General features: G+C 45.4%; 1 protein-coding gene across 1 annotated transcript in view; it reads left to right on the top strand.

The window, feature by feature from the left end:
* The window catches only part of LOC146772364 (AP-1 complex subunit mu-1), a 160,638-nt gene that overhangs the window by 39,788 nt on the left and 103,679 nt on the right, over positions 1 to 17,171 (top strand). The window contains exons 2-4 of the mRNA XM_085639149.1: positions 3,258 to 3,414; positions 7,426 to 7,493; positions 8,019 to 8,149. Coding sequence (XP_085495275.1) covers positions 3,258 to 3,414; positions 7,426 to 7,493; positions 8,019 to 8,149 — 356 coding nt within the window. The remainder of the gene's footprint in view (positions 1 to 3,257; positions 3,415 to 7,425; positions 7,494 to 8,018; positions 8,150 to 17,171) is intronic.

Below are 17,171 nucleotides of genomic sequence, written 5' to 3'. Positions count from 1 at the left end.
GAGGTATGATTCCACCCTACTAGAGGGAGCAATATGACAGCACCAGTACACCCGGTACTAACTTCACAGACCCTGGCATCACAAAATGGATGCTGCCAGCCACAGACACGAGTCTGCCCTCCTGCTGCTGGATGAAACTCCGGCAGGGGAGGCCTGCACAATAGGTTTCCTGTCACAGGGAGGTGTGACCACCTCCCAGACAGGTTTTAGTGTATTGGGGCTGGGTGGGTGCACTCCAAGAGTGCTTTGATGTCTGCACTGGGGGCACATTTGGTGTCCCTGTGCATAGTCGGCTCAAACCGGTTGCAGGGGCTACCATCCCCTGCTCTGGCGCAAAACTGGACAAAGGATATGGGTGTAGCCACCCCTCTGTCCTGACCCTCCCATAGGTGGGTCCCCAGAGTTTGTCCCACCCCTTCCTTGGGTATAAAGTAGGAACCCCGGACTACAGGACTTTAGATTTACCTGGACAACACTCGGCTACAAAATCCCAGAACTTTTAGTATCTACATGACGTTGGATGACCGAAGAATCTCCCTTGGAGTAAAGGAGTTACTCCCCGGCAGGGCAGGCACCAAAGACGCATCCGTCCGGTTTGCAACTACGCAGCTCCTGAAGGACTCAGAAGACTTTGCAACACAGGAGGTGGGTTTCTAAGCTTCCCCAAGGCCGATCTGTGCTCTCAGCAACCCTGAGATCCAAAGCCCTCGTGGGACTGTGCAACCCAAACCCCTGGACACCGTGCACATTTGCAGCAGCATATGCTTCTTGGCGATCCCTGAGGCTGTGCTTTGGGCTACTTGTAGTCCCGACCCAGAGCAGTGATTCCACCGAAGATTACTGGCCTACACTCCTCAAGTGATCTGTGGGCCGGTATTAAGTGATTCCTCTCGAGGTCCCTTCGCGATCCCTTGTCCGTCGACTTGTGGGTCCCTGAGAAGGGTACTTTGACTTTACACTGGCTTACCTGGTTGCTCCAGACGTGCCCTGACTCTCCATCGCTTGGGGAGTCCACAGGACCTTGCTGGTCCAAGCCGTTTTACTCTCACCGCATGGGTTGCCGTTGCCAAGGCTTGTTGGTCTCCAATCCGGACACCGAACCCCCTCAGCACTCAACATCCTTCGCGGGACAGCGCATGGGCATTCGTCTATCATGCCCCTGGTCACTGGCAACTGACCCAGACTCTGTCCCCTCTGCTTTCAGGCTCTTCACATCTTCGATCCAGTTTTGGATCACACTGGACACTTTTCCTTTCCACGGCAGCAGCACTTTGCAGCAACTCTCCATTGACGACATCAAAGATTCCCGACACCATTTGACACCTATGCACCCGGCTTCCCTGGATTAGGTAACATGAGTACTCTGGTGCTCACGTGGGTGCTGGCCTTAGAACCTTCTAAGTCTGAAAGGGTTTGGTCCAAGTCCTCTCCTAAGTGTCCTTAAACTCTAAAATTCCAACTGCGACTTTCCCATAGGATTGTAAGGAGCTCGCGGCTGTGTTCTCAAACTGCACGCGTCCCTCATGGGTCCCCTGTGTCTCTACCTTGGGTGGTTCCTTGGGGTCCCAGCGATTCTACGTGCTCTAGGCACTGTGTCTAGTCAAGTCGTGGTTCTTATACCACTTTCTTAATATATGGTTTGGTCTCCCCCTGGGGCCCATTGTATGTTGTGCTATTTACTGTCGATTTAGAACTGTATTATTGTGTGCCTTGCTCTCTAGTCCCATAAAGAGGTTAGTAGAGTGTTTAGAAATAAATACATATATTTTATATATATATACCTTGTGTGGTTTTCCTTTCATTTAGTTATTCCAGCGGTTATAATCTGGTAAACCAAGCTGCTTTACACTCCTTCAAGACTTAGCCCGAAGGCTGCTCTCCATAGCTACCACTAGGATAGCTTTCAATAAAGGTTGTCTTAAAACCTATTCATCAATAAGGGTTGTTTGGACTGGTGCAAGGTGCCCACTATAACTAGTGGAAAGCATATATACCAGGCCAACGTCTCACACCGGACACCTTGCAACAAGCAAAGACTGTGAAAGTCCAGTCGGGACTCCAATGACTCCAAGACAAAGCAGCCATCGAGGGACCTCAGCACTACAGAGACCCGCTTCCAGAGTGGCCTGGCTGTCCTGATTCCTGCACCCTGAACCGGCGAGACCGACGACTGTAAGACTTCAGGACGCACAGAGCCCAGCCAACATTTTTGCTCTCCACCAGAGCCCTCCAGCTCAGATACTGACGAACCGACTGTGGTTCCTTTTCCTCCGGACCCTTGTGACCCGAGCCCCCGTTGGGAGCTCACAGACTTGTCCCCAAGTCCCCCTCTGCAGCCTGTTTTCTAGGTACCCCCCTTCTCTTTCCCGGCATAGCGCCCACAGCTGCCAACACGACCAGCATTTCTGCACCCGGACGCCTCAGGGCAGGTAACTAGAATCTGCTGGTAATACTTTGGACCTAGGTTTCCTGCACCCTAGGAAAGTATTACGCGTTTTACTTTTCTGCTAAAATCAATATTTTAAAAAGTACTTATTTGCTATCAAAGTTCTCTGTATCAAAATTGACATAAAATATACAACATATTTTTCTAAATTGGTCTCAGATTTATTCTGGACTGTGTCTCATTTATTGACTGTGTGTGTGTCAACAAATAATTACCACTACCCTCTGCTACGCTTACCTGCTCGCCTACACTCCCACAAAAGAGGGGATTTGGGATATCATTTGTGCCTCTGTAGACCAATTGGGGTTTGCCTGGACTCTTTACACACTGTACCTCATTTTGGTCCTCTGTATATAGAGTCAGCTTCCTACACTGGGGCAGTGGATTGGATTGGATTGTACTGCCTTTGGAACATTTCCATGACTTTTATGGACTCGTTGTGCAGCCTGAACTACTTTCTCACTTAGCCACTGAATGCTTGTATTTGTCACCCAGGTGCCAGACACTTTTCCCAGAATTAGCTTTGATCTGTGCAAACATGTTTGGCATGCTTCATATGCAGTTTGACGAAAACGTGTACACCCTACAGGAGGATGTGGATTTCCCTCTTTTGTAGCAGTGACTGGGATAAATATGATCATTTTGTCCTGCACTTTTAAGATGCTAACAAAATGTGTACAATTTAATCTAGTTGTTTGAACAATTTTCTTTTCTTTGGGCTATTGTTACCTGCTTTTGACTGCCGGAAATTGATTATTTAAAACATTGGACATTTTTATCTGAACAGTGCCGGTTCTGCATTTTCTTTCAGGTCCTCATTTGTCGAAATTACCGTGGAGATGTTGACATGTCAGAGGTGGAGCACTTCATGCCAATTTTAATGGAGAAGGAAGAGGAAGGTGCACTTTCACCCATTTTAGGTCATGGCGGAGTTCGTTTTATGTGGATTAAACACAACAATTTATATCGTATCCTTTCAAGTTATGTGTATAATTGCTGTACTCAGAAAGATGCCTGTTAAGGGAAGAGGGCTATCTTTGTAAGGTAAAGAAACAAGGTGGAAAGAGCTCTCTTTTTGGAGAAATAGGTTGAAAAATTCTCCACTGGACTCTGCAAAATACTTCTCAATAGACATTATTTTAACTAAAAGAAATATCATTACGTCCATTTGAACGGAAAACAAAACCTTTATTGTTGAAGTGCACCCCCCTCTCTATTTCTACCACCACAAGAGGAGAAGCGAGCAGAAAATGGGGTAAGCGGTGTATGTATATACTAGGAGGACGAAAGGAAGACAGGACAACTTCAAGAGCAAAGCCAACTGGACATAAACAAACCAACTGTACATAGCAAAAGGAGAGTAGTGGGGGTAGAGTTTAGGACATAAGTTCTCCCCCTCAAATACCTGAAAAACATAACCGAAGCTGGACATGTCAGTGGAAAGGGTACAAGGGAATGGCCAGTTCATGCATTGAAGCGCAGCCGTAGGTTATTTCCAAACGGGTGTCTCCAGGTTCACACCATGAAGGTGATATGTACGGAATGATGCTTACTGCTAAAGCATTCGTGGGTGGTTCAACGATGGAAAATAATGCACATTTCTAGGTGTAACCTTGACACACCACTGCATGCTGGTCGAGGAGGCAGGAAAGTCTCTCAAGTTAACCCGAGCAGATAGCAGGATGAGAGTACGTTCTCACACATCGAAAGTGTAGTATGCGGAGTGTGTGGTTATAGGTGTGCTATATGTGTTGTATACAGTTAACCACGTGTACTGACTGCGCTTTCTCTTCCTTCTTATCCTGTGCTGAGGACATTGATAATGGTTTTATGTAGAAAGAAAGGTGGTGGACTATGTGCATCCAACCCACAGGACAGCTGTTCCACAGCTAATAGTTTAGCATTTAAAGTCAGAGAACCATTGATTGTAATTATTTCTGAATGTTTATCTGTTTGCAGATTAAACAGGTTCAACTCCATCTATTTAGCCCATGTTACTTTGTATAGATATAGCAAGTACATTTATGTGCGTACTTCGAGAGCTTTGTAGTCTGTCCCTCAAGACTCCATACTAACCTGACGTTGTTTATTATTTTGTACCTCTCGGATCTTAAGTGGAGGGATCTGGGATTGCAATCCGCCTATACATTCATTCCAGAAAAATAGGCTTCTTACCATTAATCAATTGAAAACTGATGCCCTGATAGTTTTCAGCTTGGACGTGCACAGCCGTTCTTGCAGGTATTCCATTGGTCTCCCTTGTCAAAGGTGTCTCCACATCACATCTGTCTCAACTCTGCTAAGAGAAAACCTGGACACATTTCAATAGTTCTGAAGGGGACTTACTTTGGTGTGCAATCTAGGCAAGAATCAAATTTAAAAAAAATGTGTTTTCACACGTGGGCTCTGTATTTAGGGAAACTCGCCTTGTTTAGCAAATCTAATGACCATCTCAGACAGACAGAAAAGCCACAGAAGTAAAAGCGCTGCCTTAAAATTCAAAACATCTGGGTGCTGCAGCAAACCTTTGAGCTCCCTAATAGCAACCCGCTGCCCATCCGGACATTGGTGAAAACACATCTCTTCCGCCTTCTGAGCCTAATGTACAGCTATGCAAAGCTTATCCTCCTATTTGGTGTATCTCACTGTTTTGTTTATTCTCTCATTGGAAATGCTCCACATTGTTTGGTTTTTGACCTCTAACCTCGACTGCTTCACGTAAAGCGCTCTTAAGCCTTCTCATCGCAGTTGCACTTAAGTTTTTTTTATTGAGTATGATAAATAAAATGCAATTTGTTTTAAGAATGGATTGCGCTTTAATAGTATACCAGTAATAGGCGATAAGGACAGGCGTTTTTTCAATCACACCAACTGGTCCAATATTTCGCAATTTCTGCGTTCAGGATGGCTTTGAATTGTCAAAGTCTACTTCTTCCTTCTTTTAATTACTATTGTGCAATCTGGAGAAGATTTATTCCCCACATCAATCTAGAGGTCATAGGCTGGAATCTACTTTTTTTTATTTTACGAGCACCTGCAGCCGAACCTGTGCAACTTTCAACATATATTCAATTTGTAGCATTAACCCCAAAAACCTATTGTTCTACACAGTTGTGAGTTTCTGTGTTTATTTGGCGGCACTTGACCCAAGGGTGAATAGGTGAACTCTAGAGGGAGGCTGAGAAAAAGAGGGACTCTGTTCTGAGGGCTCAGTTTTGGGTAGAGTTGCACAGTTCATGGCTTATGCGTCAACGAAACCCTCCTAGTCTTGGACAGCGTTCTGTTCTTTTGTAATTTGAGGTACACTTGTATGTCCTCTGCATGTCTGTGACCAGGATATCCAGAGTGTGCATCAGAATCCATGTAGATGTGGAAGGGCTCAAAGGAAAGTGTGGCTCAATGATTAGAGCGGCAGACCCTGATGCAGAGGTCTAGCCCGGGACCAGGGTTCAATTCCCCGCCTCGGCGGGTCTTGGGCTCAAAAATTCCACGGACCTGATAATTCTCGCCTCGGTGCCTATTCCAATCATGGAGGCCCACTCTGCAACTCTGGGCAATAGCTTGCTTAATCTCCACAACGGCCCCCACAACGCTAAGGATGCCTGGCCTCCACCTTGGGGGTGCCCAGGAGTGGACGCCTCACAGGGAAAGCCAGGATGGGTTCCACAGCGGTATTCGTACAAGCGCCTTGAGACCCTTGCGGGTGAGTAGTGCGCTATACAAGTATCAAATTTACATTTTTATTTGGAGACTATAACGGCGATACCACTGTTCTACTTCGAAGACCTTTGATTGGGTTTCGAAGTTGAAACACATGCATACTTTCTCAAGTAATAAAAACATGAACCATGTTTGAGGTACTGCCATTTGTTTAACACTAAATGTGGTGAGAAAGAGTTGAGATGTTCCTAAAAAGGAGGAGGAATGAGAACTTTGAAAGAAGCAACTTATGTGCTCTTGTGCAACATGGTTACTTCGAATGGTGTGTTGCAACAGGGGGCACATACAAATGAAACTTGGAAAAATTAACGATTGCTTATTATGTGAGATGGACATGCTTTATAATCAGTGCTCCCATATCTGCCACCTTGTTAGTCCTGTGGTTCAGTATTCTTAGCTTGCAAACTGAGTTTATGATGCATTAATGAGAAAAAATATGTACTCAAAGGAACTTGGGTACCTTCTCCCCCACAGTGCCCCTATTTATGGATTATTTTCTCCTACTTTATTCATGTTCGAGGATAAGAGGGCAGTGATGTTGAGAAACCCTCTTCTATATAGGGATGTTGGAGACGAAATTCTTTTAAGTCTGAATTGTTTACATTGGATTCTGTGCTGTGAAATGTGCAGGATTGAGCGCGCTTTAGAATGAAGCTCTTTGTAAGTGCGGACTACTCCCACTGTCCTCCAGCACACAGGAATACTGCGTAGGTGTGCAAGAGTTCGAGTCACATTCTATCAAAAAACACCATAGAAGCCACCTCAGTATTTCACCTCTCTGCTGACCGGCTTCAGGTGTGGTTGTCTTTTTTTTGTGCCAAATGTGCACAAATCCATATAGAAAAACCTTTAACTACCTAATTCTTTTACATGATGATTGACTACAGTGACAGATGGTGCTGAGCGTCCGTGGTACTCCTAAGATGGAGCCAAAACAACGCCCAAGGGTCCCCTGCTTTGGTCCAAAGGTGGTGACTAGTAGTTCTTGAGAGGTGATGGGGGAAATCCAATATGTGTACGTATTCTCATTTCTGTATTTATGGGTCTTATCTTTTGATGTGCTTTGCAGCAGGCTGTGGGCTTTAGAAGATTCACAGTAAGCATTACTACTGTGTTACACACCGCGCAGTGAGTGGAGAGTCCCAACGTTATTGTAAATGGTTTTAAAAACAAATGTTTTAACTAAGTATAATTCCTCCACCAAACTTATTAGGAAAAGGTTCTTCTTTGGAAACAGTTGCTCCTTAACCGGGCTCCAGTTGTTGCGACCTCCAAGAAGAACGCTTGTGTTTCCTTGGTGTTTTCATTTCTTTACAAGGTAGTTCAGGTGAGTAATCAACTTGTAACAAGTTTGGCTTTATAACCTGAAAACCCTGTCTTAAAACACAAATGAGGAAAGCACAGTTACCTCTGTTCCAGCAGGTCATTCATTTTCAGATATTTTTTTTCAAACAATAGTTAATCTGTAATACAGTAAATTAAATCACAATATTTAGTGTCGTCAGGCTTCTAAATCATATTGTGATGAAAAAGACTTTAGTATTTCACCTGTATTTGCCCAGTTATTCTTAAAGCGAGTAGTTGATTGGCCCAGAATCATCTGACGAATCATCTGACGTCCTCAGATGCCTCACTTGAGAGTCTGTGGGTGTTTCCACATACCAGACTGGAGGGGTGCACCTATCCTGATTCCAGTTTGTAATTCTGCCTTGCCAGATTTAGCTGGGCTGCATGCAGTTGACTTCCAGACTCCTTAACCAACAGTCGGCCCCATCAAACCCACATTCATATGTAAAATAATAGAGGTGTGCAAAACTGAAACATTTGTTCTTTTAACCTCATTGCAACTTAGGTGTTTTCCGAGTACTTCAAAGAATTGGAAGAAGAGAGCATTCGGGATAACTTCGTCATAATCTACGAGCTGTTGGATGAACTCATGGATTTTGGGTACCCACAAACCACAGACAGCAAAATTTTGCAGGAGTAAGTATCACGGTTGCGTATAATTGGAACTGCAAGTGCAAAGGACATCTGCAACAGGCTTTCTGTAATTTGTTTTCACATTACCTTTACTGTCTGGAGCTTTGAAAATTACGTCTACCTTTGCTTTTAATTTTGAACTAATGATTATTTGTATGGTATTTTCATAAATAGTGCTTGTTGTATTTTGGTCACTTAAGAGCACTAAGTGCTTTGTCATATGTGTGAGAAGCGCGGGAAGTTGGTGTCTGTTTCTGGTGTAGTGGGACCCTTTCCAGCATTCTTAAACTGAGAAGCCTATTTTGAGAAGAGATTAGCCAAAAATGTGCTTGAAGAGCTGATAGATTGGTTTAGCTCTGGTGAAGTGATATGCTCTCCTATGTTTGCCTGCTCTCTCCAGCCCCTCAAGTCTACAGGGTTTTGAACAGTCCTATCAGTGTATTTGTAGTTACGTGTCCCGCTCCATATTCAGATCTAGCCAACCAAAGTGCTCAGTTAGTAGGGTTGGTGGAAATGGTGACTGCTGCCCTTCCAGGACGTCAAAGAGATTGTGGACAGACTGACAGCAGTGCGGTGGCTGGTGAAAGCAACACTGCATTACAGGCTGCTCTAACCAGTACATTCTGTATTCATGTTGACAAGCCGTGATGTTTTCTTTACTACAGCCTTAACTTTGTTCTCTATCTGGGCACATAAAAGCTTTAACATCCTCCCCAAGCATAATTGTTTATTTCTGTTTTATTTTTTATTTGCTAAGGAAGGCTCTGCTTCCCCCACTTATATAGTTTGTCAATTTTTACATTGACCCCTAAGCAGTTAGAAGTTTAAAGGGCAAAAACACACTTAAAATACAAATTTATATGCTGTTGTCACAGAAGTGATGCATCCATGTTTTTAGGTATGGCTTGACAACTTTTTGCTGGGCTCTTAACCGTATGATAAGTGGATTTTTTAGTATTTTTCACAGTAATGCTATTGGCTGGTTGGTGTATCATTCTGTCTTTTAAGAAGATTTCCATTGCAGTGCACGAGGGAGTCCTTAATAACTGAAAACTACAGTCCTTGAAAAATCATAAAAATGTTACTAGACCTTCAGGTCTAGTGACTTAAATGATCTACTTGACCTTATTAGAATGCTCTTGACACATTAACTGGTTTCAAATTATGTGATCTTGGGCAAATATTTGAATTCACTGAGCCGCCATTTTCTTCTTTATCACACATGAGAGCACCTTCAAATACAATACGCAAGTTCAGCATGTCTGCTGTACAAAAAACTCTTTCGTTTGATTTAAAAGACTGAACCTTTGCTCCAAAGTTAATGCACATCTAGCCACATATAGGATACACATGATGGCTGACTTGCCTCTTAGTTTATTAACAGCATTGTCATCAGGGTGGGGGCAGGAATGTTTCTCAAATCATGTTTAAAAACGATCACTTTTAATTAATACATACCAAAAGCATGAAGTGGTAGCACACTGATTTGCAATCCGCAGATTTTCAATTGAAATGGCCACAAAATTTCCCACTGACATGCAACCTGCTGATAAAACTGTATAGTGTCGAATGTTTCGAAGTCCACTTCCTGCAAATATTTGCCATTTGATCACCAAGTGTTCTTGTATGAAGCTGGTTCTCTGTATAGTGTGCTAAAAAGTACACTGTATAGAGAGTCCAGTGGGTCCCCAATTGACTTACAGAGGCTAAAGTCGATAATGCTAACGCTCTCTTTTGTGGGAGAGTGAGCGAGCAGTTAGGCTTATCAGAGGGTAGTACTAAGCATTTGTTGTACTCACAGAGGCAATAAATGAGAGCCACACTCAAAGAATAAATCCAAGACTGAATTAGAAAAATGACTCTTCTTTTTATACTTATTGTAAAACCCAGAACTTTTTTCAAAAGTTAGTACTGTTTTTGTTAGCAATTTTCACAGGTAAGTAAATCTTTGAAACTTGTGTGCCTTTATGCAAAATGCAATTCCTATGGAAGGAACAGACATATATGCGGCAGCTTTGAGAAAGAGGATGATTCCTCCTTCTAGATGTTGGGGGAGGGGGGAGGACCAATCTCTCGCAGAGATTGGGGGTGAGGGAGGGAATGGGTGGGGGTCTAAAAAAAAAAAGAATGGGTCAACGTTTGAGTGAAAAGCAATGATAAATGTATAGCTGGGTGTCATATTCAGATAGTTAAGATGGTTATTAAAAAGAGTAGTGCATCTAATTCAACATGGTGGGTCATGTTTAGCATGGAATGTGGTGGGGTTAAATAGCGGGACTAAAAGGCAATTAGTGGCAGAAGAGCTAAAAATGTATAACCCAAATGTGGTAATGCTAACAGAGACACATCTTTCTTATAAAGACTGGGGATTTCTAAAATAGTTAAGTTTTGAAGTGATAATATTCTCTACTCAAAGTGCCTCTATTCGTGGGGTCGCAATATTAAAGAATAAACGGTTCAAAGCAACAGTCTGCAAGACAATAGCGGATAAAGGAGGTCGCTGGGCTATCTCGCAGATTATGTTTAAAGAGAAGAAGTATGTGCTCTGCCGAGTGTATGGCCCTAACAATGATGATCCTACAGTTGTGGATAGCACAATGCAATTCCTATGGAAGGAAAAGACATCTATGCATAACGGTAAGTACAGTCGGTTTTAGAGGTTCACCTTCTGGGTTTTGAGTTGCAGTGGGCCAAGGTTTAAAGTACTACCAGCAGTTTTTTGGGAACCACCTGGGTTTAGCCGTGAGCAGGGTACTGGTAAGGTTGTTGCTGGGTGCGCTACGGTGAAGGGGGGCCACCTGAAAACAGGCTGCACAGGGTGACTTGGGGACAAGTCTGAGAGCTCCCAAACGGGAGCTTAGGTTACAAGGGGTCATGGAGCTGGGGGGCACAGCCGGTTCTTGGTACCTGGGCCGTGCGGCTCGGGTGCAGAGTGGTTAGGCCGGCTGGGCTGGATGTGCAAAGATGCTCCGCGATTAGGGACAAACAGCTGGCAGTGGCAAAATCAGGACAGCTGGGTCACTCACGAAGTGGGTCTCAATTATGCTGATGTCCCTCGACGGCTGCTTGGTCATGGTGCATGGACAATATGGATTGGACTCTCGCTGTTGTTTGGTGCAGGGCTTCCTGTACCCCAGGGGTTGGTGCTGCATGGCTCTGGTTGGTCCTGGTGTCTTCACACTGGGTGGGGAGACAGATCTGACCTTCCATAGCATGACTACCTTCTGGTCGTCTGCGTCATTGGTCAGGCTGGGGATCTGCAAGGCGGTGGACTGGGTTCTGCTTGTGGGTGTCTGCAGACTGCAGGGGAGTAGCTCCTCTGCTCCAAGGGACACTATAGGCGATTTTCGATGTGCTGGCAGGCTACCCAAGGCTTTGGTAGATCTCTAGCTTGCAGGAAGAGTCATGATTGTCGAGAGAGTTGCGAGCAGGCAGGGTTTCATGCAAAAAGGTCACTGTTCTTCTGCAGTTCTCAATAGGCAGTGGCTCTTCTTCGTCCTTCTCTTGATCGATGAATCTGAGTTCTTAGGTTCAGTGCTGCTACCGAAATACTAAATTTAGAGGCGTTATGGGGAGTGACATCTGGTAGCCAATGTGCTACCTACCTTTAGGATGTTCACACCCTCTATATGACCACTTCCTGTGGGAAGTGGGCATAACCCTGACCCTAGAAGGCTAACTCTATCCAAAACAAGATGGGAGAATTTGAAAAGGTGGTGTCCACCTAGTCCACCTTAGGGGCGGTCCTGGCTTGGTGTGAGCACACCTCTTAATCTTAATAATTTTCCTGCCTGTCTTTCTGGCAAAATGTGGGTTCATGACGGGGGTGGGTGGTGGTTCTCCGCTATCTGGCGAGGCCTGGGCCTTCGAAGCTTCCGGCACTGAAATGTAGTTCCTCCATGGAGAACCTCTGCCTAGAGCAGGCTTTGTTCCTGACATCTGAGAGCGATGGCTCTCACCTCAGGAGGTCAGAAACTTGTCTAGGGTTTCTGGCTTGTCAAGATCAGTCAGTCAACGCGCTAGTGGTCTGGTAGGTTTTCAGAGGGCGCCTATAAGGTGCAGTCTGAGTGCATTTCTTAATGAATCCAACACTGCCATCAATGTGGGCTTAGTAAGACCAGATGTTTGATTCCAAACATGTGGGGGTACAGTGAAGCCACCATGTAGCGGGGGAACTCATAATCATGAGTGCCATGTCCTTGTACTCGGTTCGGCTTCCCTGTGCTTAATATCTAAGGGTAAACTTGGATATCACAGGGACACATCCACTCACGCAGATATGCCTACATATGAGTATAGTGCACCCTGCCTTAGGGCTGTAAGGCCTGCTGTTGGGGTGATTTACCTATACCACATGCAGTTGGGATGTGTGCCATGTCGACTTTCCACTTTTGTCTGCACCAAGACATGCAGGCCGCAATGGCAGTTTGCATGAGCTTGGTGAGGGGTCCCTTAGGGTGGCACAGTTCGTGCTGCAACCCTTAGGGGCCCTCTTTAGACCCAGGGTTCTAGGTGCCAGGGATACCATTTACTAGGAACTTGCATAGAGTCTAAAGTGGTGCTAATTGTGGAACAATGGTACAGTTTAGGGAAAGAACACTCGTACTGGGGACGTTGTTGGTAGGAACCCAGTGTAGGAAGCTGGCTCTGTATATACTATACCAAAATAAGGTATAATGTGCACAGAGTCCGGTGGTATTGTCTATTTGTGGTAGTGTGGGTGACCAGTAAGGCTTTATCAGAGGGTAGTGTTAAGCATTTATTGTACACACTCGGGCACAAAATGATGTCACACACTCAAAGACTGAGTTCAGACCAATTGTTTGTGTTAAAAATATTTTAGTTGTGTTTTATTTGTAGAACCAAGCAGGACTTGGTACAGGTAAATAAAATTGTACTTTTCAAGACCGTTTGTTCACAAGCAAGCTGGATGAATATTGACTTTTCTTACAGGCTTGTAAAATGTGCAAATACTATTTGATTACTTCATAGATTACTTTCAGGATTACTTTTTCTACTCGGTGTGATATGCCTAGATATCGCACTGGGACATTTCCTGGATAAAAGGTGAGTAGAACAGTTTTTCTCAAAGCACAGTTTCTAAGTTTTCCATACAAAACACCCTCAACACAAGTTTTTCAGAGGAAAATAGTCAATGCCATCCTATGGAGTAAAAAATATAGTTTTGGAGGTAAGTAAACGGTCTTGAGGGTTGCGTTTCTGGGGTTAGAACAAGGGTTTCTCCAGGGTCAAGGATGCACTCAAAAAGCACTAGGGCAGCCGGGTACAGTGTTCTGAGAACCCAGTGTTAGCCTATGGGGCTAGGGGGATGTCGGTTGGTGTCTGCGTACAAGTAGCTCACAAGGTTGAGGGAGCAAATCTTCTGGGGTTATGCGTAGGGCAAAGGGGGATCCAAGTTTGCACACAAGGTGCACCCACAGCAGCACAGGGGCGGCCGGGTGCAGGTTGCTGGATCGACGGCGGGAGCCCTGTTGGTTTCAATGGGGCAGCTCCGATCAGAACAAACACTGCAGACTCTGCCACGAAGATCTTCTGGAGGCGACCACCAGTTGGAGAGGTAAGTTGGGATGTAGGGGGATGCTAGGACACAGTCGGTTGGGTCACCCAAAGCCGTGGGGCGTCGGGTGCAGGGGTATCTTTTGGCATTGGGTTTTCCTTACCGGCTCCAGTCGCGGTTCCCCCAGATGGAGACTGCAGGTGCTGTCAGAAGGCTTGAGGTAGGTCAGGGATCACCAGATCCCAGCTCATGGTGTTGGGCCACTCAAACTCAGGCCATGGGCGCCGGGTGTAGAGTGGTGCAGACTCGTGGAGTTGGCCGGAGCCTGAGTCTGGTGCTTGAGCAAGTCCGGTGCTCACGGGAGACAAAGTCTTTGTAGGGAAAGCAGGGCAGGTCCTCCGGGTTCTGAGGGGCTGCGGGCTGCTGGCTGCAGGACACGCCAGGATTCCGCTGGGGCAGGTCGAGGTCGGGACAGGCCAGTAGGGCTGGGGCCAAGTCAGTTGGATCTCCTCCTCCTCCGATTCTTCCTTCAACACAGCTCTTCGGTCCTTCTTCTTCTTACTTGTCTGAGGAGTCAAGGTTCACGGTTGCCCCTAAATACTACATTTAGGGGGGTTTCAGGAAGGTGCAGGTCGGGACCAATGGGTCCCTTCCTTGGGGTGGGGTACACCCCCTGTTATGCCACCATCCAGTGGGAGGGGGCAAAAGCCTCAACTCTGGTTGGCTGGGTCCCCCCATCCTCTTCAAGATGGCGGGGACTGAGAGTTGTGCTTTGCCTCTCCCACCTGAGGGGTGGGGTTGGCAAAGGTGGGCACACCTCTCCTCCTATCTTGGTTTTCCCGCCAATTCTCCCTCCAAAGTGGGGGTCAGAACGGGTGGGAGCCAGTTTGCTGGAAGCAACAAATGGCTGGGACAGCTCACAAAGGTGGTAGGCCTTTGAAGCTTCCCCTTCGTGTAAACTGCCCACCCTGCGGTAGGAGGCTTGGCACCTCTGCCCAGGATGTGCTTTGCTTCAGGACACCGAGAGCGGGAGGCTCTCGACCCAGGGGTTCAGAAACATGTCTGGTGATGGCAGCTGGCGAGCAGCCACTCAGCCAGGACACTAGTTAGGTCGTTTTTCAGGGGGCATCTCTAAGATGCCCTCTGAGTGCATCTGGCATTAAATCCCACTATGGTGCTGTGGAGTTCGTAATGACAAACTCCCAGACCATATACTCTTTATGGCTTTACTGCACTTATAAATATCTAAGAATGGACTTAGACACTGTAGGGATACAGGGCTTATGCCCTCACCAGTGGTATAGTGCACCTTGCTAGAGGGGTGACTTACCTATACCATAGGCAGTGGGTTGTAGGCATGGCACACACGGATGTGTGCCATGTTGACTCTTCACTTTGCTCCAAAACACGCTGCCTGCCAGGGAGCTGTGTTTGTGTGTGTCAAGGCAAGGGCCTCTAAGTGTGGCACAATATGTGCTGCAGCCCTTGAAGGCCTTCCCTGGTCACAGGGCCCTTGGTACCTATGGTACCTTTTACAAGGCACTTACATGTGGCCAGAGAGTTGCCAAATGGGTGTGTAACAGTACAGTTTTAGGGAAAGAACATAGACCCTGGGTACCTGGTTGGCAGGAATCCAGGGCACACTCCGTCAAAGAGCATCAACATCAGGCAAAAAGTGAGGGGCAACCATGCAAAAAGGGGCACTTTCCTACTTCCAGTTCACTTTCAAACAAAGTTACATCAAATACAAGACAAAAAGTGAGGGGACAATTACAGCAAAACCCAGTTTCCTTCAGTTCTGATTTTGTTGTTTTGCTCCAATTTAACTGCAGGACATTCAGCGAATTGTCCAGGTGAAACACTGGACACAAATTACCAAGTTAATTTGATGGTGAATTACCAACTCCCTTGGTAATTCCTTATTTCTGAGGGTATCTTTAGGGTACGCCCCATTATACCTAGTTATTCCACCCCACAAATAGAACTAACCCCTTGTATTGGTAAAGGTGTATGCCTCACAGGCAGACTGTGATCATTTGAGTTGGTGGCTTTAAGTGATTTTGAGGGTTTTGTAATACAATAATGAATGCCATGTACTAAATAAGAGGTGACAGCAAATTCATATTTTTGGGGCATTTCTTGATGACTCCACACCTACAATCTGCTTGTGTTGTAATTCATTGGCTCTAGATCTGACTCTGTTTTCCCTTTACGCACCTGAGGTAAGATCCTCCGGGCCTTTCTTCTGTGGTTTGTGCACTTGAGAGACTTGTTTCATATTTGGCAGGAAAAAAGCTCTAGAGCTGATTTCAAACCCCTTTGTTATTGCTGGCAGCAACGTCATGTCTTGGTGCCAACTTGTAAGAGTTTGTGCAGCTATAGGTCGTTAAAAGAGAGAATATCACAAGCCAAATTGGCAAACTTGTTAGAACAAAAACGTACTAATCCAAGTCTACTTACAGTTTAATCAAGCATTTCTAATCCCCAAGACTGGTTCAGCATACGAGCAAGGGCAGTGAAAACTTCTCTAGCACAAATGATAGGTGCACAGGTGTTTATAGTACAGGATTCCCTCCCCCAGAACCAATACAAAACAGGGTAGCAGCAGAGAACTCTTCCTCACACAGAGAACAGGTCTAGTATGCACAGTTGCAATGTCAATGCACACTTTCTTCACGTTTTGCCCAGGAGTGCATGTTTCCCTTATACACAGACTAGTAAGTGTTTGGATAAGAGTAGTTCAGGCTTCCCTCACTGAGTGTGAGTTGGTGGTTATGAGGGTGTGTTGGCATGTGCATTTGTGTGCTGGTGTGTAAAATTGAGAGCATGAAGTTGTGGAAGTGTATTTGTAATGGTATACGTGTTCCTGTGAGTTTGCTGGTGTGATGAGTAGGCCAAGAATGGGCTAGCTGTCCACACTTTATAAACCCCGCATGACACGATGCAAACCAAAACACCATGGCGAGTCACACATATTTAATCTCCGCTATACGAATTAACTAGCTTGGTCCCTGCCAGTCCAAACCTTTCTGAATGTGTAACTTTCTATATGGAGCATCTTTAAAACAGTCTTATTTAAGTACCCTCTACTCTGACACTTCGAACTGGCAAGTATGAGGGACACTTGCACACTGCAACTGTAATCTATCTATTTCTGGAATGGCTGGAGTACAGTGATTCTCAATATCTACGAATGCTCTTAAATTCTGTAAATTTCCCTGTCATAATCTTAGCATTACGTTAAACCTGCAAATATACCAGAAAACAATGAGCGTGCTGATCACATGCTGCTATTTTGACAAAGACTTCCTTGCCTTATGTCACAGTCCTCGTTATTCATTGAGCTGACACTCAAACATGGCTCCTTAACCTGATGTATGTGAGGAACACATTGAACCCAAGATGGTGAGATGTATTGGCTAGACTGCATGTTAAATATGTCCTTCTACAGGAAGTTGGTGTTACTGCACAGCCTGACTCTGTGTTTGAAAAAACAAACAAAAAAAC

The sequence above is a fragment of the Triturus cristatus genome, chromosome 12 (assembly GCF_964204655.1).
Source record: "Triturus cristatus chromosome 12, aTriCri1.1, whole genome shotgun sequence".
In the NCBI taxonomy this organism is placed as follows: Eukaryota; Metazoa; Chordata; class Amphibia; order Caudata; family Salamandridae; genus Triturus; species Triturus cristatus.
The sequence above is the reverse complement of the archived record's forward strand: the minus strand, read 5'-3'. Positions and strand labels throughout refer to the sequence as shown.